This window comes from Notamacropus eugenii, chromosome 6 (assembly GCF_028372415.1).
Source record: "Notamacropus eugenii isolate mMacEug1 chromosome 6, mMacEug1.pri_v2, whole genome shotgun sequence".
In the NCBI taxonomy this organism is placed as follows: Eukaryota; Metazoa; Chordata; class Mammalia; order Diprotodontia; family Macropodidae; genus Notamacropus; species Notamacropus eugenii.
This window is the reverse complement of record NC_092877.1, coordinates 387,740,672-387,764,887: the sequence shown is the minus strand read 5'-3', so window position 1 is coordinate 387,764,887 and position 24,216 is coordinate 387,740,672. Positions and strand designations below refer to the sequence as shown.

The 24,216-nt window shown below is 48.9% G+C and overlaps 1 protein-coding gene across 1 annotated transcript in view; it reads left to right on the top strand.

Moving 5' to 3' along the window:
• Positions 1 to 24,216, top strand: part of UBE2G1 (ubiquitin conjugating enzyme E2 G1) — a 55,023-nt gene that overhangs the window by 17,870 nt on the left and 12,937 nt on the right. Inside the window, exons 2-4 of the mRNA XM_072621545.1 lie at positions 15,293 to 15,395; positions 18,856 to 18,953; positions 21,680 to 21,858. Of these exons, the coding sequence (XP_072477646.1) occupies positions 15,293 to 15,395; positions 18,856 to 18,953; positions 21,680 to 21,858 (380 nt within the window). The remainder of the gene's footprint in view (positions 1 to 15,292; positions 15,396 to 18,855; positions 18,954 to 21,679; positions 21,859 to 24,216) is intronic.

Sequence of the window (24,216 nt, the reverse complement as noted above, 5' to 3'; positions counted from 1 at the left end):
AGTTTCTGCATTTCAAAAAATTTGGAATCATGAAGAGGTAATTGATTATAGTTCAGAAAGACCAGCCATGTGACCTGGAGTGATTTCTTCAGTGAGGAGTGCCAGTCTGTTGAGGGCCGGCGGGGGAGGGAGGGGGCAGAACAATGGCTGGTTCCATAGGATGAGATCAAACTGTCTGCTGACTGTGACTGATGACAAGCATTGAGTTTTCAGCAGAGGGAAAAGAAGTGGGTACTGACCCCTTCCTAACAGGTGGCCCTGAGCAAGTCTCTTCACTGCCGTCTGCCTTATTTTCCTCAGTTGTTAGATCCCCTGGCCATGAAAGCCCCTTCTGACTCATGCTTTAGGATCTTAGGCAGGACACTGCCATCAAGCTGCCAGATACCACTAATTCCACTTTTCCTGGGCACAAGAATCTCATCGATGCCCTGACTAATACTAGTTCAGGAAAGTTTGGTACAGATTTGACATGAAAGTGGGCTTTTTTCTGGACCTGCATCCATTGATCAGGTGACTCCTATGTGCCCGGAGACAAAGATCGGAAATGGGCCCCTGTGGTAGCTTGATCCACTCTGCTCAGGTAAGGCCTCTCTTAGGAGGTGATTACCTGGCAATTCCAGGGGGCCCTGGTGAGATGGGAGAGCCTCTGTTCCTGTTGTGGATGGAGGCCTGTGCTGAGACACAAGGGGTACTGCCGCATGTGATGGGATAAGCCTGGAAAGTAAAGTCTAGAAGGGGCACAATTAGAGCCAGAAGCTAAGCGTGGCTCTGGGAGACAGAGGCATTAGGGAGCCAAGAAGCCAGTGACCTTGGGCTGCCTGGGATGTAAAGGGGCTGTCCCACTGTCGTCTGCTCAGACCAGCCACAGGAGGAGAAGGGCCTTGGTCAGTTGGGGGGCGTCTGGAGGAGGCTGTTCAGGCAGACACAGGGCCTTGGTCCCTGAGCTGCTTTTGGCCTTGGAATCTCCTGGTCCTCTGAAAGTGAACTGTATTGTCCTGAAATGAGCTTGTTAACTTTGGGGTCAGGAGACTGTGGAAATCAGGGAGGGGACTTGGGCATGTTCTTGGACCTCTAGGTAAAATGAGGTCCCTGTACTAGATTGAAGGTCTTGCCTTCTTTTGCATCTGGGGCCTCTCTGGAATCTGGTGGAGTCTAAGGACCCAGTCTGGAGAGTTATAAAAGAAACCAGTTATATCGAAATAGACCTATCTAATTGCTTTTTAACCATGTCCTTGGGCCAGCTAGTCCCCTTCTAACTTTTTGTGGAAGAATGGAGCCAGCCTAGACCTGGATTGTGATGAGGCATCTGCAAGCTCTCCTGAGCACCACAGTAATGGGTCCAGTTCTGTTTGACAGGATCATGGGCAAGCCATCTTTGCCCAGCATGTCCCCCAGATGCTGTAACAGCTGCCATCCATCCCGTTCTTTCCTTCAGGGATGAGCTAGAAAGAGGCTTCCTCGGAATGGGAAAAGTGGCTTCAGCCACTGTACACGTGCATCACAGGCACGTCCACTACGTTGTTGGAACCGGCCTTACTGTTTTGCCTTCCTGTGGCAGGAAAGTAAAGTTTTTGAAATTTCAGGTTATACTCTTTGGTCTGAAATTCCGTCTTCCTCTAAAAACCTATGCTCTTGATACTCAGAACATTTTAAAAATTGTTGAAGTCAGTTGAGTGTCCTCTGAGAGATTTCTTTTTGACTGATAATGTCTATTCTTGCGTTACTAAGTAAAGATGGATGCCTTGCAAAGACTTGCCCACAGCTGTACAGGTGTCCAGTAGCAGTCCTTGTCCTCAGACTCTCAATCCAGGCCCTAAACATGTCTCATAGATGGTGCTTCCATCCTAGTAAGGACCGCATGACTGCCCGAACGACCTGCAGTCTCACTTACTTGAGAGTGGCTTGTGCCTACCATGGGCACAGAGAGCTGGGAGAGAGCTAACTCAGAGGTTAGCCACCTCACTTCTCAGAAGACAAGGTGAACAGAGGTGCAGAGAGCTTTCTAGCTTGCAGTGTTCGAGATGGAATTTGAACCCAGGTGTTAGCAACCTTCTCCATTAGGCCACACTACCTCTCTGTTTGCCACAGGGAGTCTGCCAAGTGTACAGGGTGGGGGACTCGATGTGTACCATGTCAGTCAGGAAATAATAAAACAAATTGTTCTGTAGCCTAAGAGTGCCCTTGCAGCCAGAACTGGAGACTAGAGGGTCAGACTTGTTAGGGAGGTGACTCCCTCCTGGAGCCCTGGGCAGTGTGTGGATTGGATGGAGAAGGCTTGGGATGCAGGTGCTCCCATGTAGGGTTTAGGCAAGAGATGACTGCTGACTGTGGAGCTGACCTACTCAGTCTGTGGGTCAGCTCCGTGAAGAATGAGGGAGAGGTAGCACAAGGAGGGCTGGGGCAAGGCAGAAGGGGAAGTAAGGATCAGAAGTACCAAGAGAGGCCAGTGGTGGAGGGTCTGGTATGGCACTGACTGGCCAGGCGGGACACATTGGGAGAAGAGTCAGCATCTTGGTTGAAGTCCCCCATTGCGAAGGCAGTGAGCGCACTTAGGGTTAGGGTTAGGGTTGGGAATGGGAAAAGGGATCCACCAGGTACCAAGTTTCTTGAGAAATGAGGACAAACAAGCTGAAGGTTGTCCGGTGACAAACAAGTCATTGGCCAGTTGACAAAGACCAGTGGAATGATCTTCAGAGGAAAATTTGATAGGTGGTGGTAGCAGAGGGATGTTCTGGAGGCTTGATGGTGCAGTCTCGGGCTCTGCCCAGACTGGTGCCTAGTCCTGGCAGCAGGGAGCACAGGTTTCAGATGGCAGGAGAGATGAAAAGAATGTGTAGAGAAGAGACTGGGCTAAAGTGAGAGGATTTGTTAGGAAACCAGGTGTTTTCCTGAGGGTCCCATAGAAAAACAGGGTAGAGAATTATGTGTCTATACCCAGCAGACTTTGAAGCCTGGGAGAAAGGGGAGTGATGATTGGACATTTGTCTGAGGTTGGATGAGGAATGATGTGACCTCTCCCATCAGTGTGTCAGCACGTCAGCAAACATTGGTTGAGTGCCTTCTAAGGGCCAGGCTGCACGTAGCCCCAAAGAGACAAAAGAGCCAGACCAGCCCCTGGCTGCCCCAAAGGAGATCACAGTCAAACAGAGCAAACAACACACAGATGTCTCCACACTTCCAAAGGTATCTATAAGAGACACTGGGCAGAGATGGGGAGGGGAGGCAGACCCTTGAGCTGCTGCAGTTCTCACCTTCCCCCAACTCAGAGAGGAGGCTATATAAATATCTTGGGTTTTTCTTTTCAGTTATTTCCTTGGGGTTTTAGTCCCAACTCTCTCGTGGTTTTGTTTCTTTGATTTCAAATAAAGATATTAGTCCTATTTTATTACTGCTGGAGAGAAAAACCAGCAAGATGCTGTATGTAGGAATTGTTGGCCATCTTCATTTTGGTCATTTTGGACGTTCTTACAGATCCTGACATAGCAGCAACTTATTTCTCAAACATCGTCTCATTTGTCATTTTACAGATAAGGAATTGAGTTTTACAGGTGTTACAGACTGTCATGGAATGCCATGTTGGAATGGATCAGCAGAGGGTCAAGGAAGAGTGGACATGGGAGGGTACAATATGGAGCCCATGGTACAGATACTTGGCAAAACATTTTGAAAAAGGGAATTGAATGTGTGAAACTCATCAGATGTGGAGGGAACTCTGAGAGAGGGAAACCAAGTAGAAAATATTGTATGGACACATGAGTTTGTACAAATCAAAGTAATTGACCCTGAAGGTGGGCTTCCTGGAGAGGCCTCCCACCACTACCACCTAAGGGTGATGAATCAAACAGCCCACACAGCTGTCATGTGCCAGGTTCTGTGCTAGGCCTCGGGCTACAGATACAAGGAATGAAGCCATCCCTTCTCTTACGGATTCCCATTCTATCAGAGGAAACCACCCTGTGCTTATGTAAGAAACACAAGGCCATTAGGGAAGCCACTGGTATTGGGGCAATCATGCTTCTGGAAGGAAGAAAAGAGATTCTGTGAGGGGGAAGCCTTTTCCATCCAGTTCACACACCTCCCAGTGTTCCCAGAGGTCACCTTCCCAGGCTGACCGGATCCCTAACAAGTCTGACCCTCTGGTCTCCAGGCCTGACTGCAGGGGTGTTCCGAGAGCTGTAGAACAATTCATTTTCTAATCATTTTGACCTTTCAACATTCACTTCCATAAGATTTAGTGTTCTAAGTTTTCTTCCCGGCACTAAAATGGTACGTGCTCTGATGTAGGCTCTGTATATATACATGCAGATTAAACACATTTTCACAGTAATCATGTTGTAAAAAAGAATTAGAGCCAACGGAAGAAATGACGAGAAAGAAGAAACAAAACAAAAAAAGAGCAGATGGTCTACCTTGATCTACGTGCAGATTCTTTGGATGTCGGCAGCATTTTCCATCACTAGTCTTCTGGAGTTGTCTTAGACCCTTGCATTGCTCAGGGGTTCAAATCTATGAAAGTCAGTCATTGCACAAGGTGGCTGTTACTGTGTATCATTTCTTATGAAACAATTGTATCCCATTATATTCATATACCACAACTGGTTCAGCCATTCCCCAGTGGGTGGGCATCCCCTCAAATTCCAATTCTTGGACACCGCAAAGCTGCTATAAGGAATTCTTTGCCCATTTGTATGATCTCTTTGGGATACAAGTGGAGGGCATTTCTGCCTTGCTCTGAACACTCCCCATCCCTCCCCACCCTGAGGGGTTATTGTTTGGGGAAAGAAAACTAAATAGGCCCAGATGCCTCGTTACCTCCCTTGATGTTCGTAATACTAGCTCACATTTGTATAGCACATTCACGTTGGCAGAGTGCTTTCCACAAGCAGTCTCACTTGATCCTCACAACGGCCCTGGGAGATGGGCACTATGTTGGCCCCATTTTACTGATGGGAAATTGGGGCAGTTCAGTGCCTTGCCCGCCTCCTCCGTGAGCTGCCAAGCTGCCTAATCAGATGGTCTTTGAACAGAGTTCTTTGCTGTCTCATCTTTTGCTGATTCTTGTGAGATTAATAGATGCATGGGAGTGTTGGTGAATTGCAGTCGATGTCCACTGGTTCACTTGGGCACAAAAGATACTACTCGAAGTAGCCTAGGGTACATTGCTAAGATTATGGAGTCTTTGGCAAAAATAAACGCCCTCAGGGCAGTCCTGGTCATGGTCCTGTTGAAGGCAAAGACTTGAGAAAAGCAGCTGGGAAATAGTTCTGGCCCAGCATTTGGATTCAGGGACTATAGCTAATTGGCTATAGTTAACTGGCTTGGTTAACTAAGAGGCAGCACCAGAGACTGGGGCAGGTATGTGGAGTTGGGAAGAGGCCCGCCTTGGAGTCCTGTGGTACCGAATTGTGACCCTCATGACTGAGCCACTCCAGAATGGATGAAAGGGAATTGATCAGGCACTTCCTGTGTTCAGGGTGCTCCTTGTTCTTAAGGAGGCCCTAGGTTTCAGCTGCAAATCTGACGGGTGGGGAGAAGAAGACCTCTGGGGTTCCCAGTGGGTCTTCCTCATGTGTGGAGTCTTAAATAGTCCCAAGTACTTGGGTGGTGAGGACTGGCTTTTTCCAGCCTTCAGAAGCTGTACTGGCTTCATAAAGAGCCCAAGGCTGCAGCTTCTCCAAAGCAGGAGCTCCATCCTCTCTCCACAGGCCTTGCTTTCTGGGGTAATGGGTTGGGCTAGGAGGGAAGCAGGGCCTGGTGGTCTGGAGGGGCTCTGCTCTTCCTGGGGCTCTTGGGCCTCTAATCCACTTGTGGGCTGTAGGCAGCACTTGGTATCTGTTGGTAGTGAAGACAGTGGGCCCTTGCATGATGTGGGGTGTGAGGAGGGCTGGGATCCTGGTCTACCTGTATCAGGATGGAAGGGTACTTGGGCAGACTTCTCCTGAGCTCGTCTGTGGAAAATAGAAGAACCAAGATGGGATTTGAAAGCAGAGATTAGGATGGCGGTTTTCTTGCCAAGATTTTAGGCCTTTTTTACAATTTTATTTTGGCTTATCTCTGCAGTTTGGGTTCCTTGGGCTCAGATGTGGGCATTGCTAATTAAAGTAGGGAGCCCCTTTAATCTAGTGTCACAGACAGGCTCAGTCCTAGGCTTTCTTTTGTTGTGGAAGAGGAGTAATGATGGTGCAGGCTCCCTGGAGAGGCCATGACTCAGTGGACTGAAGCTACCAAGTGTGTGCTCCGAGTAGGCCCCCGGCTACACAGCCCAGATCAGCATGGTGAGGAGGGATCTCAGTGGAGCCTGGCTCCCTAGTAGGACTTTTTAGTGAGTCAGCTTTGAAATGCCACAGAAGGCATGGCATTGTTATCAGAACACCAGAGCTTCTCGAGAGGGACAGTGAAGCAGAGCATAGGACCAGCTCAGTATAAGAATTTGGGGTTGGTTCTGCCATGTCCCACTCTTAGTAACCCCAGTTGGGGTTTCTTGGCAAAGACACCAGAGTGTTGGCCATTTCTTTCTGGAATTCATTTTACAGATGAAGAAACTGAGGCAAACAGTGGCATGACTCGCCTAGGGTCACACAGATATTAAGTGTCTGAGGTCTTCCTGACCCCACCCACTGGAGCGCCACCCAGCCACCCAATCATGATTCCAGCTTTTATGTAGTGCTTACTATATACCAGGCACTGCACTAAAAAAGCACTTCACTGTTTTTGTCATTTGATCCTCCCAACTCTGAGACAGGTGCTGTTATCCTCATTTTACAAATGAGGACACTGAGGCCAACAGCAGTTAAGTGACTTGCCCTGGGTCACACAACTACTTAGTGGCTGAGGCCTGATTTGAATTCAGGTCTTCCTGGCTCCAGGTCACCACCTAGCGCCCCTGTGGGAACACACATGAGGTCAAAGACTAGTTGGGATGATGAATCATTAGTCTGGCTATTTTGGGAAAAGAACATACCACAAGATGATAGCAGGTCAGAGCTGGAAGGAACCTTAGAGATTATTTCTCTGGTCCAGATCCCTCAGTTTACGAATAAGGAAACATAGGACAGGAGGGGGCACAAGGACTCAGTTCGTGGCCCCACAGCTGGTCAGGAGCAAAGCCCAGACTTGGCTCCCAGCTCATTGCCCTTCCTCCCAATGAGTCTGCACTGACCTCTGGTCTAGCGTGTGAGAAGGGATAGCACCAGTCCTTTGTTCTCTTTGGGTTGCATGGCATCTACTTACTGCTTTCTTTGACTGACCCAGCCAGGTGTCCAGCAGGTAGTTTTTTGACTTGGTTCCGTCTGGATGACTGAGGTCTCCCAGGGTTCTTGGATGGAACGTTCATTTGGGTGCTTTGCAAAGGGCCACGGTTATTGGTGCGGATGAGGCAGTACTGGGATGACTGTGGGCCACTGCAGCTGGTTTGCCCAAGGTCTTTTGCCTTCATTTGTGTCTTATAGACCATTAGCACCCAGAGCAATATTCAGCAACTTTTTCCACATTCATAATAATATTTTTAAATATTGCAAAACCTAGGCTTGCTTTTCCATATCTTCTCATGATTTAATTTGCGTGATCATCCTGGTACTTTTTGTTTTGAATACCGGCATTCATTGGGCCTCTATTAAATGTTTCCTACTTATGGGATCTTGTGCTGGGAACCATTCCTGCTGGAGTCACCCTCCCCTGGTCAGGCTACACTGGAGACTGGGTGGGACCTGCTGGTGAAGGGCCACAGCCCCAAACAGAAGAGTCGGGGGTATTTGAGGGACCTGGACAGACCTTCACTTAAAGAAAACCACTTTGGTGGCTGTGTGGAGGCTGGATGTGTTAGGGCAGACCCCCAGTTAGGGAATCAAGCCCAAGCAGGGTGAGTGGCAAGGAAGAAGTGACCTTAGAAACAGTGTGCTTAGAAGGCCAGTGATGACACTGGCTGGCTGTGTGGATCTCAGAGTCCTCTCCCTAGAGGACCCACCCCCGAAGATCCTTAAGAGAGCATCCGAACACCTGAAGTGAAAGGGCGCAGCATGGACAATAACGATAAGTGGCCCAATAAGTAGAGTGTTGGACCCACAATGCCGCGTAGCCATGTGATCTTGGTCAAGTCACTTAACTTCATCTGTAAAATGGGGGTGATAATTGTCCTGCCTCCCAGGCAAGGCCATCGTGAGTTTCCAGTGGGATGATCTTTGTTACCTACTGGTGTTGCTGACTGAGGAGCAGGTAGTGTCAGGGTGGAAAGTACCGGAAGCTGCTGTGAAATCACAAGGGACGACCATAGCGTGGCGAAACAAGCAAGTAAAAGAGTTTGGCCTGAGGAGGAGAGAACTGGGATCAGAACTTGGAGGGAAACTGGAAGTGTTCTGGGCAGTGGGGAGTGGAGATTGGAGAGATAGCAGTGCAATGTGGGGGCCAGAGAGCCACCCCACCCCGGCCTTCTTGGTTGTAAGCTGGGTGGGAATATGTTCTTCATGTGGGAACCAGAAGGGGGCAGCTGTCACGCCCACCACCCACCGAGACCGGGGGGGGGGGGGGGGGGGCGGGGGGGGGGGGGGCGCTGACAGTCTGACTTCCAGGGAGTTGATGTGAGCATTGAATGAAGTGATGGGGGGAAAATGCTGCATGTGTCTCCTGTCGCAATGTGTTTGCCTGTTTTCACATGACCAGTAATCACGTACGTGTACGAAATGGTGAAAATACTGTTTGCACCAGCCACAGCCAGCCCCGAGCAGAGCTGGCATGTATAACGCATCAGTGGCTTCTCTTCTTTAGTAAATAATATGACTAGAGAAATTGTTGGATGCTGCTCCTGAATTAGCAGCTGGGCTATGTCTAAAATGGAAGGCCGGTTTTGATCACCCCATAGGCCAGAGCAGTTTCTATTCCTGTTCTCAAGCTCTAAATTGAAGGCAGCAGCTTCACAGATTTTGGAGGTCCTCCCTACCTGCTCTCAGGTAAGGTCAGACCTCTTCCAGATGAGGCAGCGCCAAGAGGCATAACCAGGCTGGAGTGGAATTGGATGAATCAACATATTTTATGAATCAAATATGCTTCTTGATACAAATTGCTAAGAATACAACAGAAAACCTGGGAAATGACAAGAATTATTGAAAACCATGAGAAACGGGATAGATTGGAGGGGTATTTTAGGTAAACTTGAAGTAATTTTGAGCTTAACAATTAAGTGGTAACCTGGGCTCTTCTGGCACACCAGTGTGCAACATTCAGGTTGTAGAAATGATGAAGAAAACTGACAGTTTAAAAATTACTTATGTTGATTTTTCCTTTGTCTTAAAGATCACTGTAACTCAGAAATGAGCAAAGCCAAAAGATGAATGTCATGTAGTAAGAATTAGATCGAATTCTATAGAGCTTGAGGAATTATCTGACCCTTTTTTAAATTATTTTATCTGTTTTCAGTTTTCTACAAACTTTTCCATATATCTTAGATTTTTTCCACTCCCTCCCAAAGACAGAGTGCCATCTTACACATACATTCTTGTTAAATACATTTTCACCTTAGTCATGTTGCATAGAAGAATTAAAATGAATGGGAGAAACCATAAGACAAAACATAACATAACACAAGAGAAAATGATTTGCTTCGTTCTGCGATCCAATTCCATAGTTCTTTCTCTGGATGTGGAAGGCGTTTTGCTTCAAGAGTTTAAGGCAGACCTTTGAGAAAAGCCTTTACATGAGCCAACATAAGGATCTTGATCAGTCAATAAACATTTATTAAGCACCATCTATGTGCTAAGTTCTGGGGGACACAAAAGGGAGGCGAAAGACAGTCCCTGTCCTCAAGGAGCTTACAATGTAATGGGAGAGACAGCATGCAAACAAATGTGTGATAGGAACTAATTAATTAGCAGAGGAAAGGTCCAGGAATTAAGAGGGGTTGGAAGGGGCTTCCTGTAAACAGTAGAATTTTAGTTGGGACTTAGAGGAAACCAAGGGAGATCAGTAGTCAGAGAGGAGGAGGGAGAGAGAGGGGAGGATTTAGGGGGAAAGATGATGAGCTCTGTGTTAGACATTTTGAGGTTCATATGTCTGCTGGACATCCCCTCTAAGATGTCCAGGAGGCAGCTGGGGCACAGATGGACATGAAATCCTTGATGAGGACACCCATTGTCAGCGGGTGTGATCTGGAGGAGTGGTCAGGGAGGGAGAGGAAGATGTCCCAAAAACCTGGGGAGGTTTTCCTTCTGGAGAGGAAGCTGCTGAAGTGAGTAGGAGCCAGAGAATTAGTGGAAGTGATGTCCATTGCCCCCACATTAGGACACTTGCCAGGGCACCCCATGGCTGCTCCTCAGAACTGGCTCCTTCAGGCCAGCTACTGGTTTTGCCTTCTTTTGTACGCCTTGACTGGCACACAGTCAGTGCTTAATCAGCAAGGAAACCAGTTGGGCTAGAACCTATGTAAATGGGAGGAATTATGTAAACCATCCTGGAATGAGATTAGAGCCTTATGGTGGAGGACTTTAATGACCGAAACACGAGATGGCAGAACCCTGTAGAAGAAATGCGGACACAAGACAACCCAACCCTGGGTCAGATGTACTGAGTCACGCACAACCAATTCTGGCCTTAACCATTTCAGAAGAGAAAGAGAAGAAAATCTACTCTCTCAAAGGTGGGGGACATGTTTGGTGAGGAGTCCTCCAAGTGGGTCACTGTGTGGCTGATAATCTTTCCATCCTTGTGTGACTGTGCCTGCTTCACACGCTGTCCCTTGTTTCAGCCCTTCTGTAACTGACGGGCATCCCCTTGGTCTCCAGTTTCTTGCCACCCCTCAGAATATTGTTGTCCATTTGTATCCTTCTCCTCTTTCCCTGATCTCTTTGGAGTATAGACCTGATGATGTCACCAGTCCAAGGTGTGCACAGTCCACAATGGCCAGACTAGGTCACTGCCTGTCTGTCATTTTAGCCAATCTTATGGGTGTGAGGTGGCACCTCAGAGTTATTTCTAATTTACATTAAATTATTGATGATGAGCTTTTTCATACGGCTCTGGAAAGCTTGAGTTTCGTCCTCTAAAAACTACTAGTTCGTGTACTTTGATCATTTATCATTTGGGGAATGGTTCTCATCAATTTTGACTCAGTTCTCTGTATATCCAAGAAATCAGACCTTTATCAGAGAAACCTGCTGTAAAGATCCCCCTCCTCAAGTTTTCTGCTTCTCTTCTAATTTTAGATACATTGGTTTTGTTTCATCGTTGAAATTACCTATTTTACCTCCTGTGAACCTCTGTACCCCCTTGTTTGGTCATGCCATATCTGTAGAACCTGATATGTAGTTTCCAAGTGTCGCTGATTTGCTCATGATGTCAAAATCATGTACCTATTTGGAGCTTATCTTAGTACAGACAGTTCTTGTAAATTCACATTATGAAAATTCAGCTTTAAAGAATTCTGAAAGAAATCCACATTCCCAAAAAAACCCTATGTTGATTTTAATTTATAGTTCTGTGTGCAGTCTCTCTCTGTTCATGTCCCTTGGCTTGGCACTCCATGGCCTTAGCTTCTCCTGCTGCTGCTGCCAGATCTGGGGCTTTACTTGAGACCTCCAGCACCAAGAGAGGAGACATTTATTTACCCTTCTCTACCCTCAGAGTTAAGTGACTTGCTCAGAGTCACACAGTCATTGAGTTTCTGAGGCCACATTTGAACTCAGGAAGATGTGTCTGGGCATTATCTTCCCTCCCCAACTCCCCCCCCCCCCCCCCCCCCCCCCGGAGCATCTTCTCCTAGAAGTACTAAGGAGCCATTGGAGTTACTGGGTCAAGTTTGACTCGGTGGGCTCCAAGGTGCTTTCAGCTCTGGATCTGTTCTAGAGCAGGAAGTGAGCAGAGGCTGTGGAAGGTGAGAGATGGGATTGAAAGCAGGAGATGTGGGGTCAAGGCCAGGGCAATTGGAGGGGTAGGGCACCCAGAGGGGGCCAGCCTTGCACCTGGAAGGCTTCAGATGCGGATGATGACCTGCACGATGAATCAGGCAAAGGAGACCATGGAGGGACCACTGAGATAGGATCTGTCACAAAACACAGAGCAGAGAGAGTGTGGTCCCCAAAGACAGATGCTGTACAGAGGGTGGTAGGAAGAAGGGGGCATTTTGGGGTACCTCGCATGTGGGTGAGGGTGCACAGAACCTAGGAGGGAGGGGATTAGGCAGGAGGAGAGCTGAAGTAGGGTGGGGATGGCTAGGAGCCAGAGGGGAGGCATCAGGGAGGAAGATGGAATGAAACCAATCTCGTTGGAATAGAGAGTCCTGTTTAGTGATCCTGGGAAGACCCAGTCCAGGTACCATCCAGTAGGAGCACCCAAGGGGCAGCCAGGAGGACCTGAGTTCAAATCCAGCCTCAGTTTCTTCCACTTGTAAAATGGGGATGATAACACCTAACACCTATCTGTCAGGGTTATTGTGAGGATCAAATGAGAGAATATTTGTAATTATTCTCATATTTGATCTTCCCAGGAACCTTGAGAGAGAGAGAGATGGTGTTCTCAGTTTCCATTTGAAGTAGAGATTAGCACATCATAACTCCTTCCTTCCTTCCTTCCTTCCTTCCTTCCTTCCTTCCTTCCTTCCTTCCTTCCTTCCTTCCTTCCTTTTCCTCCTTCCCATCCTCCCTCCTTTCCTTCTGCCACAAGGAAATTCAAGGAAGATGAAGATTTTATGTTTTAAATTTCATTTTAAGGTTTTTGAATTTGGCAGTTAGGTTATTAGCATTTGAAAGAGCGATCTCTTCTTTGGAGGGAGGGCGGGGCCTGTCCTTTTGCCAGTGTTGACAAGCATGTCAGTTCTGACGTAGCAGTGAGGGACAAGATAGATAATTCACCGAGAAGTTTAGTGGGAATGTTCCATTTTTAGGATGTACACTCCGTAAGGACAAGCATTATCTTGTTCTCTGTATTTGTGTCCTCACACAGTGCTTGGCACACAGGATCAATCATTCAGTCAATCAGCAAACCTTTATTAATCAATATTGTATGCCAGACACTGTTCTTTAGGATACAAAGAGTGGCACACACCTGCTCTGGGAGCTTATGTGTTTAAGAAAAGCGTTTTCAGAGATGCTTACTGAGTTTGGAGTAATTGTAGGGGTCAAGATAAGGAGAGTGGGGGTGTGAGGGGGGAAGGGGAGGGAGCCCCAATCTGTGAAATCCTAAATGTGTGCGAAGAGGAGGCTGCAGGTTAGAAACGGGCATCCAGCAGAGGATGATGAGGAAAGGGAAGCAGCCTGGTCAGAGAGATGATCTCGGAGACAAGTTGAACATGTAGTGGTCAGTGTTGACAGATTGGAATGTTGCCATAAAAGAACAAGAGTTTCACATTTGGTACAATAGGATGAGTTTGATATTTTCTTACTGATATATTTTACTTTATCGTAAAAGTGCGTGTGTGTCTGTACTTGTTATTTTATTACTGCTCAGCAGTAATTTATGTTAGTATCTAAGTTACTTTAGAAAACATTTGTAAAAACACATATTCACCAGGTGCGTGGGAAGTGAACCCTCTCCAGTTAAGTAGGATGATTGTGGACAGTTGAGGGATATGCTTGAAGATTCTCATCGTCTCCCGAACATTGTCTTTTCCTTAGCTTGACAAGCTGTTCCTGCATTCCAGATCCATTTCAGTATGGGTATTCCCTTCAGTGCTTCAGATTGCGACCCCTCTATGCCTGCCTTTCCGTGGCTTTACCACAAGTGTCTGAGGAGCTGCCCCTTGGGAGGCTTTCATACATCTCTTTGGTGTTCTTTCCGCCAATTTCCCTTCATCATCTTGTGTCCCATGGTTACTGTGGCTGCCATGCAGGTCCTCATTGCCCTCTAGAGCCAGAATTCTTAACCCCCTTTCTTGGGGAGTTTTCTGCGGCTATCTCATCCCCTCTGGGGTCCCTTTTGTCTTTACCTTGGTTTCACCACCAAATGGGGGGTGGGGACTATTTCCAAGTCATCCTGATCCAACCTAGCCACTGGCCCCAGATGGCTCCGGAGGAGAGAGTGAGGCTAGTAACTTTGCACAGCCCTATCTCACTTAAATCCAGTTCATTTACAAGTTATGGCATCACCTCTTCAGTATCACAAACCTCTTGGAGAACAAAGGACAAACACACCAAGCGGCTAGCTCTCAAATAAGGGACCTCTCTGAATGTGGGCTGGCTGGGCCTCAGAAAGCAGGCAGGGTCTGCTCCAGCTCCAGCGTCTTTCCAGACTTTTTACAGATATGCCCCTACAGTAAGGGGACCCCATTAAGGCTCTGTGGAGAGTATCTGGGAGATTTTGAACAACAAAGTGGAAATTCCCAAACCTCTGTTGTTGAAATAGTTCCACTTGGTGGGGCTCTCTGTGTCTATGTTTACCACCATCTTGGACCCACTAACTGGAGCACCATCCAGTGCAGCTTGGCTAGATCCCCCTCCTTGGGCTGCTGCAGCTTGGTCATCAAGGCACAACAAGCGCCCAGCCACACGTGCCTGCATGCAAACGCTCTCACATTAGATGGCTAGTTATTTGGACGCGTCCTTGGTTAGGTCAGAATGCCTGCCTTGTGCTTGAGAGCAGTGGGACATGTTGGCTCACACACTCAGCTTGACAAAGAGATGAGCCAGCCTGCTTCTCCCGATGGTTTTTAAAGGGAAAATAATTTTTGCACCAACTTTAAAAACTGATTTCAGAAGAAACCAGTAATTTTTTAAATCTACCCTAACTTGTTAGAATACATTTACAATGGACAATAGAATCATAACCAAATTTAATGATCACAGGCAGCTAAAAATACATCCTGGCTTTAGCCAGGCAGAAGACTGGGGAACCCGGGAACCTGAGGCTGAGATCTATGATCTTGGTATTTCTAGGGGCTAGGCTTAGCCCAGGGAGGAAGAGACAGGACCACAAGAACGGTTCTGTGATAACAGCTGCGCCAGCCGCTTCCAGCATGGGGCCAGTCCTAGTGCTTTGGAATTCCCGTTTGTGTCTCTTCTGCACTCATAGCGCTTCCTGTCTTATCATACCTTAGCAACCAGTCAAAAAGGAATTCAGACTTCTGCTTTCACCAGAGGATTCAATCTGATTAAGTCCCTGTTGTTCTGGGTGGAGAAAGCTGGCTGTTACCAACAAGGTCCTTGTTTTGTCTGGTGTTTGACACCCCCTAGGCCTGGGCTCACATTAGCCTGCCCGCCGGCCCCCCAGGGTTGGCCTCACATGGCATGCTTGCGTTCTGTACATGAATGCGTTATTCATTGCCCAGCGCCAGATTTTGTGCTTGGGGTTTACCAGAACTTTCCTGTGTTCACAGAGCTCAACAAGAATCCGGTGGAAGGCTTTTCAGCTGGTTTAATAGATGACAACGATCTCTACCGATGGGAAGTCCTCATTATTGGCCCTCCCGACACACTGTAGTAAGTATTAGCAGGCAGCGCAGCTGTCCAGAGTGACAAGCTTGGGGGTTAGTCGGTTACTGAGTCCTGGTGTCCTGGATGTATGTGAGGAAAAAGAGCTTCAAAACCTTAACTGTTGACTTAGCCCATTTGTTAAGACTTGTTGTCTTCATACTCTATATTCACACCAAGAAAGCCTTTGACTGAGAGGTGTCATCTAGTGTTATTTTAGTGTTGAATGATGAGATGAAATGTTTCTGTAATTTACCAGCAGTATTTTATAGAAAATACTCTCTTTTCTAAAGAAAAAAGTTCAGTGGAGATTGGACTTGGTTGAAGAAAACCAGTGATTTTTTAGTCACCCATCTTTCTGAGCTACTAAAAAAAACCTAACATAGAATAATTTACTTAGTTAAAATGTGGGTTTGACCTTAAGATGCTGGTTGATATTTTTCTTTTTAATTGCAAAGAAAGTATAGTGTCCTGGATGGAATGTGTCCTTGAATGTGAATCCTGCCTTTCAAGCCACATTTGCCTGTTGTGACCCTTTATTAATTGAATACTCAAGTTCTGGCCATTCTAAATTCAAAGGACAAAGTAGACCATTCCCCCAGCCCCCTGTGATGGCTGAATCACATCCCAGCCATGGTGAGAGGGTTGGCCCTTGGTGTATTGGAGCCTCTGAAGCAGGTTTTCAAAATTCCTTACATTAGACTGTAATATATTAGGCAGTGGGTATACATCTGAGACAAACATGGCCAAAAGAACTCTTTCTTGGCCCCCCCAATCCACCCCTCTTCCCACCTCATGGTTTCCGGCCCTCATCACCTCTGACCTGGGCTGGTATTATCTATCTGCACCCCCAGGGCCATCCACTAGAGTGATTTTCGTAAGCCCAGGTAGGACTTTCTGGGCCCATCTACCCTTGGTGGGCCTTGGTACTGGCTGCCCTGCTGCACAGAAGGCTCCCATTCTTGAAAGACTGAACTCCAGCACTGGCTGTCCCATGAAGCCTTTCCTGAGGACTTCCTAAAGCTACCTCATGCTCGTCCATTTTGTATTTATTGCATAGACATTTTCCTTGAGCAGAAGCCCTATTAGAACAGGGGTTGTCTGCTTTTTGTCTTGTTATCTCCATTGCTTAGCACAGCGAGCCCTTGTGGGTTGGTCTCTCTGCTGGGATGAAGGGAAATATCTTAGATTCCCGGATCCTCATTTCATGGAAGAAGCTTGAGAACCAAGGTTGGTCCTCTCATCTTCAGAATCAGGACTCCATCTAGGCTTCCTGGGACCAGTGAGAGTGCCCACGGCCTCTCCCACCATCAGTGGTAGGGAGGGAGCAGCACTTGCTTCACTTAGACTGCTTGGCACAGAGTGCTGTGTGCCCCAGATGGAGGCCGTGAGTCCTTGGGAAGCTTAAGCAGAGACCACCCAGAGGCCTTTGTGAGAGGTGGGCTCAGTGGGCTCATTCCTCCTCCCTCCAGCCCTGGAGTTCACCCCCACTAAAATGTCAGCTCCTCAGAGGCAGGCCCTGCCTTTTGTTCTTGAGTGAGCTGCGATTCTTCTGGCGGCCACTAGAGGGTGCTGCTCACCTTGACAGCCCAGAGGGGCCCCTCCATGGTTCTTGTTTGGCCCTTTGCCACCCTCTGGCACAGAGACTGCGTCCCAGTGACAGTGCTGCTCAGCAGTGAGCTTGCAGTCTGGTCTTGAGCGGCTGGGCCTGTGGCTGGAATGGGAATGTTTCTGGTGGGCAGCAATGCCCAAGTCACTGGTTAAGCTGTGTGTCAGCAGGCACGATAGGGAAGGCCTGCTCCCAAACACTGTGAGTGTTGTTCTGGTTTCATGGTGTTTCTCTGACTGCTCCAGAACCAGGAGGGATCTTTGAGGCAGATGTCCTTATTTTACTGATAAGGACACTGAGGCTGCATGGGATGAGGTCATGTAGCAGAGCTGGGGTTTGACCTTGAACTGTCTCACTCCAAATGCAGTATCGTTCCTTAGAGTGCAGTGCTAATCCCACCATGACATTCCTCTACCAGAATTTTTTCATCATTCCCTAATTGTTGGCCACATACTTTGCTAGTGTAAGTAATGTTTCTGTGACCATTATGCACTTGAAAATCTGTTCTTGCTGGCCAGTCTCCTCAGATGTACTTCAGGGGTGGAGTGTCTTGCCAAAAGGTAATTTTTAAAAATTCACTTTAAGTCATTTTTCTATAAGGAATAAGCCGGTTTGCAGGCTCACCATCAAATTGTTAGCTTCTGCCATGGTCCCTCCTCTGAGTTCTGCCATCTTTTAGCACAAGAGCTCCACGAATCTGAATAAACATCTATTTTGGAAGTTGTATTTCAGTATCATTAGATCTTTGAAATCCTCTCTATTGCTTTTTCAAAGACCTATGCAGGGAGTCTGGAGGCTTTGCCCACCTGGTGCCAAGGGGCCGAGTCTCAGAAGGTGACAGATCTGTCTTTCAACATCTTTTTGCCAGCTTGGTGGGGGTGAGGCCGTCCTTTACCTTTTTTCAGCTCACGTTTCTCTGGGTGTTTTCAGGGGGTTGTTGAGCATTTGCAGTTCTTTTGAAAATGGTTGCCATGCTGGCTCTCTCACCGGAAACTGGCCTAGGGAGCCCATGCCTTAGGACTGCATTGCCCAGGGTTCCCACTTCTGGGTCTCGTTCCTGCCTCCCCCACTCATACCAGTTGTTTCGGCAGCCTTCGGCCTTACCCAGGCACTGAGTCCACGCACAGGCACACTGTGTGTGTGTCTAGTGAGTAGCTTTCCATGAACCCACAGAATCCGACCTGGACTTCCATCCTGACGCTGCGTGAGCAAGGAAAATGCTGGAGTCAGGAAAGCAGGGTCCAGATGCTCCCTCTGAAGCTGCCTGCAGAAATTACTTGAGTTCTGTCTTATTCGGTGTCCTTGGCTGTGGAAGGCCAGGCATTGTGCTGAACTGTGCCGAGGATTTGGAAAATGCCCCCCTCCCCACCTGGACCCTCCTGTCTGTAAATAAAACTTCTGAACCTTCCAGCAGACAGACTCAGCCCTGGTTCCCTCTGATTGGAGAAGGCAGGGGTGAGGGAGAGCACCTTCCCCACAAGTCATTGAGCAAAACACCAGGAGAAGAAAGGAACAGTAAAACAGAGTTTCAAAGGCTAACAAACAGATATTCTCTAGCCCCACAGCACCAGGAGCTTCTCCCCAGGCAGTGTGGTGGCACAGCATGGCTGGGCTGGAAGTCTAAGAACCCCATGGAGCAGGGAGGGGAGCAGAATTGGACAGGAAAGGCAGGGAGTCCTTGAGGACCCCAAAAGGTTCTCTGAGTTTCTGTCCTTTGGTCTTGACCAGGCCTGGTTTTGGTGAGTTTTAAAAGGGCCCGTGTGCTGTGTCTGCCGCCAGCTGAAGTCACAGCCAAGAAGGGGGAAATGAGGTTTTTACGTTTTTGAGGTTTCTCATGTGACATTCTCTTTGTCTTTGCAGTGAAGGGGGTGTTTTCAAAGCTCATCTCACTTTCCCAAAAGACTATCCCCTCAGACCACCAAAAATGAAGTTCATCACAGAGATATGGCATCCAAATGGTGAGTGTCCACTTGTGTTCTTACCTTTGCAAGCCTTGGAAGGACTTTGGTCATTGAATCATGAAGGAAGCTAGAGTGCAGGCCATAGCTCCACTGAATCACTTTGGATGGGCTTGGTCTGGCCTGTGCAGGCGTCTGAGGTGGGGGAAGCTGCGTCTGGCCCATGCAGACGTCTGGGCTGATGCCTCCCCCCCAAGCAGGGAAGAGGCTGGAAGTAGTTATTACATTTTTTTTAAAAAATAGACCGTGTGTTGTCAGCGACCTGAGAGCTGTGCGAGTGTTCAGTATGGTCAGAAAAGCCGGGGTCTATGGGAAGAGCCGTGGAGGGCCTTCATTTTACAAAGTGTCTCTGCTTTGGTGACGCAGATGGCTGGGAGCGCTGCTGGCTCCAGAGGCTTCATCACTTGTCTGATTGCTTGGGCTCCCCCATGCCAAAGCTCAGGGCTGACCTCTCATTTCTTCTCTGGTCAGGCTCTCCCTTTCCCTTACAGCTTCCTTGGCTTACAGGCTGGGTTTTAATGCCCTTCACAGCCTAACCTCTCCCCACAGTCCATCCTCCATCTCCTGCCTCCGCACCTTTGTCCATGCTGGCTGTCCCCTCTCATTACCTTCCCTTCCTCCTGCCCTGAAACTAGCCTATTTGTATTTATTCACTTTATGTTTGTCTACCCAGGTCCTTATCTCTGATTAGAATGTCAGTACCTTGTGAGTCAGCGCTGCCATAGGCATTTCATATAAATAACCTGTTTGATTGGTGACTTCATTTGATAGCATCCAGCCAACAAAGAGTCATGAAGCTCCTAGGGTGTGCCAGGAGCTGGGCTTCACTGCAGGGATGCCAGGCAGAGAATGGAATAAGGAGCTGACATTCTAGGACAATGAACACTCCTTTCAGAAGCACCCTGGAGTTGCTTCAGGGTGGGCCCTAGACAGTCTTTGATGCCCCTTGGGCTCCAAGGAGCTCCTGGCAAGGTTGGGGGAATGGGCTATCTCCATGGAGAAGCCTCAACGACAGTGTGATGGCGCGTGGCTGGGGCTTCTGCCCTTCTGAGGGTCTGAGAGAAGGTGTCTGTGTTTATGAGCCTGGCAGCCCAGTGCCTCTGCCTACATGGGACAGGTCTGTCACACTGTCAAGAGCAGCCTGTTAACTCCCAGTCACATCAGCCAGAGAGCCCCTGAGTGGCAACTGTGACCCTTTGGTTCAGTGCCTTGGTGTCATATGGTCTGGGACAGCAGGCATTAGAGCGCAGCCCCCAAGCCTGCCTTCACCCCCAGGCACAGGCAGGTAGCAGAGAGCCCAAGGAAGACTGTTCTGGAGGCACACAGGGACAGGCTGGGGAAGTGACCAGAGGGGACAGCCAGCAGTCTAGGGGGAGGCTCAGCGCAGGCCCATGGAGGAGAGGAAACAGGTGCTGAGAAAGCACAGCCAGGTGTGCGAGGCCCAGGGCAGGAGGGGGAGAGGAGCAGGTCCCACAGGCAGACTCAGGGGGCCAAAGGACAAGGTGACTCTGGCTCCATTCAGGCACAGGAAGATGCCCCCGAAGCCTCTGGGGACAGAGAATTAGAGCTCAGAGAACAGGTCGGGGTTGGAGGACACAGAGGTGTGGGCCCACATTAAAGTGGGCAGACTACTGAGCATCAGAGGAGAGGTAGTGACTCACATGTTGTTACTGGCAAGATGGATGGCATTGCAGTCTGTCTGCAGTGACCACGTGGGTGAAAGGGATGAAGTGGCTGCATCCCAAAAGTCCCTGCCAGCTTTGACATCCTGTTTGTCTCTTTTCTGTATTTTCTTTTCTAAAAAGCCATTTGCTAAGAGCCTTGTGGGCTTCAAAGCAGGGGCAGTCCTCTGGGAGCACTAAGGTGTGAGCAGCCCATGAGGGTAGAGGGGGTAGTACTGTAAACACCCAGAACAGCCCTGGGTTCAAATTGAGACTGATGGGTGGTTCAATGGATACAGCCTTGGCCTGGAGTCAGTAGCATTCACCTTGGTGAATTCAGATCTGACCTCAGATATGTCCTAGCTGGATGACCCTGGGCAAGTCACTTCTCTCTGTTTGCCTCCATTTCTATATCTATAAAACAAGCTGGAGAAGGAAATGGCAAACCACTCCAGTATCTCTGCCATGAAGACCCCAAACAGGGTCAGAAAGAGGTGACAGACAGGACTGAAACAGAAAGGACAAACTTAACTAAAAACCTGTGTGACAAGGCAGGTCATCTCACACACATGTACACACACACGCTTACCCACCATGAGGTGCTGGTGTTGGAGTGGCTCTCCTCCCTTTTCCCTCCCCCTCTTTCCTTTCCTCTCTCCAAGTCCTGTCTGGGTCCACTGTCATTTCTGAGCTAAAAGGAGTAATAAGAAAGCTAGAAGACCCTTGGTCCCTTTTGAAACAGGGGCTCTTTAATAGGGTCTCTGTGAACTTGTCTTAGATATTTTGGTAGCTGCTTCTGCATCACTGGTTTCCTTTGCATTTCTTAGTCCTGGAGGCCAGGGAGGTGGCCTGGGCACTCTTAGGGCTGAGCTGGGAAGAATTCAGAGGTGATGCAGAGTGATGGCGGGTGATGGGGCTGCTGGGGGGAAGAGGAGGCAGTGTCTCTGTGGCTTTGGCTCCCACTGGCAGCATCTGGGGAGTGGCCCTCTGGGCTTGCTGCAGAACGTACTGGGAGATATCCGACGCCACCAACCTGTGTTTTCGATGTTTGTGGGTTTTTTTCAGTTGACAAAAATGGCGATGTGTGCATTTCCATCCTTCACGAACCTGGGGAAGATAAATATGGCTATGAAAAGCCCGAAGAGCGCTGGCTCCCTATCCACACGGTGGAAACCATCATGATTAGTGTCATTTCTATGCTGGCAGATCCCAACGGAGACTCTCCTGCAAATGTGGATGCAGCCGTAAGTTGGAAATGTGCTTTCTTAAGGCGAGCTGAGACTGCGGTTGTGGCTGCCCTGTCCTAGCTCCTGGGGCAGCAGCATGGACCCCTCACCCCAAATGGTCCCTTCCCTGGGGAATGTGCATTCAGCCAAAGCACAAAGAGGTAGCAAGTGGGAAGTAACAGACATTCAGAGGGGCTTCTCATAAGCTGAGAAGGAAGACCCCCTTTATCAAGACTCAGGGTGGTTCACCTCAGCCACAGGTACACAGTTTAGAGATTTTGTGGACTTAGGAAAAGGCAGGAATTGCACGTGGCTTAGTGCACCTACCCTGATGGTTCTTCTGAAAGACCATCCAGTTCCTGGTCCTTGACAGAGCCTTACCCTGAGTTCCCTCTCATCCTCAACTCAGAGGCAGCCCAGTCGGGCAGAGCCAAGACTTCTGCCAGCTCCCGAGCTCTGGCTGCCCCCCTCCTGCAGGAGTCCCCACTCTTTGCCTCATTTGACCACCTCCCTGGAAAGTGTTCTGACCACCCTATCCTCTCTCAGAGCCAATCTCTCTAGGCTTCTTATCCAGTAGAGAATGGAGGGAAAGGACCTGGCAGCCCCTTCCTGGGATGGTGGGCATGGAACTGTCCTGCCCCTTGGCCTCACACCATCTCCACCATTAGCAGTGATCTGCTCCTCGCCCCCGGTTTCTCCCGCCCCCATCTGCAGCATTGAGCCTCACAGTCCATACTCCTCGGCACACCTTTATCATGCCTGTTCCTGTGGTGTATGTGTGCCTCTGGTGCTCCATCCTAGCTAGGCCTTCTCATTCTCCTGCCCTGCCCTCAATGATCTCATCAGCACCCCTCCAGGCAGACTCTGGGGGTTCTAGTGACCTCAAATAGTCCTCACCTCTGCCCCTACCCCCCACCCCATCACAGAATCTCTCCCATTTGTCCCTTCACTCCAGCTTCTGCCCAAGCTTCCCTGCTCTCCCCTGCTCAGGAACCTGCAGTGACTCCCTCTCACCTCTTGGGCTAAGTGCAGACTTACTGGGCTCTTCAAGGCTCCAGAACCTGGATCTAGCTTGCCTCTGTAGCCTCTTCTGTCCTGGGGGAACCAGCCTGACCTTCTGTTTGCCTGGATCTTCCCCTGATACTGTTGGGCACGTGCTCTGCCATGTAGTGGAGCCCTGCGATGCATTGCAGCCAGCTGTCCCTCCTCTGTGGGAGACGCAGCTTAGGCCTTTCTTCTTCCTGAAGCCTTGCTGGTTCCCTTAGCAGAGGTGAGGATGGCTTGTCTCATTCTTTGACCTTGGATTCCTCCCAGACCTAGCCTCACACTTGGCGCCTAGGTGGTGACATTTTTGAATCGATATTTAATTAGAGGTGGTATGCTTCCATGATCTGCAGCCTGAGGAGGACCAGGCCTCTGAGCATCTTGACATCATGGAAGAGCTTGTGTTGATCATGCTGAATCTTACTGTGCTTCTGGGTGTGCATGTGTGCGTGCGAGGTCCTGGGCTGGGCTGCCTGTGTGCTCATTGGCCACCTTCCTGTTACTGTGTGGATGTGAGTCTTTGGAGTGACTGTGCTTGTCTGCACACATGTGCATGCAGCTACTTCGCATGGCCAACCAGAGCTCGCCAGTCAAGCTGAGAATCTCAGCGTGGGCGCCCATTCTCCGCTTTCCTCTTTGCTGACCAAGGCCTCTACGTCCCTATCTCTCATCTAGCAGTGCTGCCTGCCTTGGGTTGTTCAAGCCTTGGGTGGAATCCAGCCTCTACAGGCTCACAGGAGGAGTCTCTTCTTTCTCCAATTTATTTCTTGGTCTTCTTATTCTGGGCTTCACAAGTGTATTCAGGTTTATGGGATGTGTACCCAGCAAAAGTAACTCATTTTACAAAGGAAGAAATGGAGACCTGTGGAGGCCAGGCCTGCCCGAGTGGGCGGAGGAGAGCTTCCCTGACTCCAGATGCAGGGAGGGCTGCTCCTGCCTTGCTTTTGAAATCATCAGGGTGGTTATTGGTTACCTCCACCCACTAGATCCAGTCTCCTTGAATCTGATCTAAGTGAACCAGCCTTGTACAGAAAAGCATTGCACAGGACCTTAATGGTGAGGCATTCCATCACTCAGAAAGGCAAAATAGTTGTTCACTTAGTGGATGCCATGTGTGGAATGTGGATTCTGGAACTCCCTGGGAATAGGGGTCTCTGCAGATGAGTGCCCTCTGTGGCGTGGTGCTCTCACTCTTCTTGGTTCACCTCTGTCTCCAGAGGTTCGTGGTCCCATAGTCTTCACCTCAGCCACAGTGAACTCTCTGCAGTGATCACTGACCTGGCCAGCTTCCTCAGCCTCTGTTCTTAACTCTTCGTGGTTGCTTTCACCCAG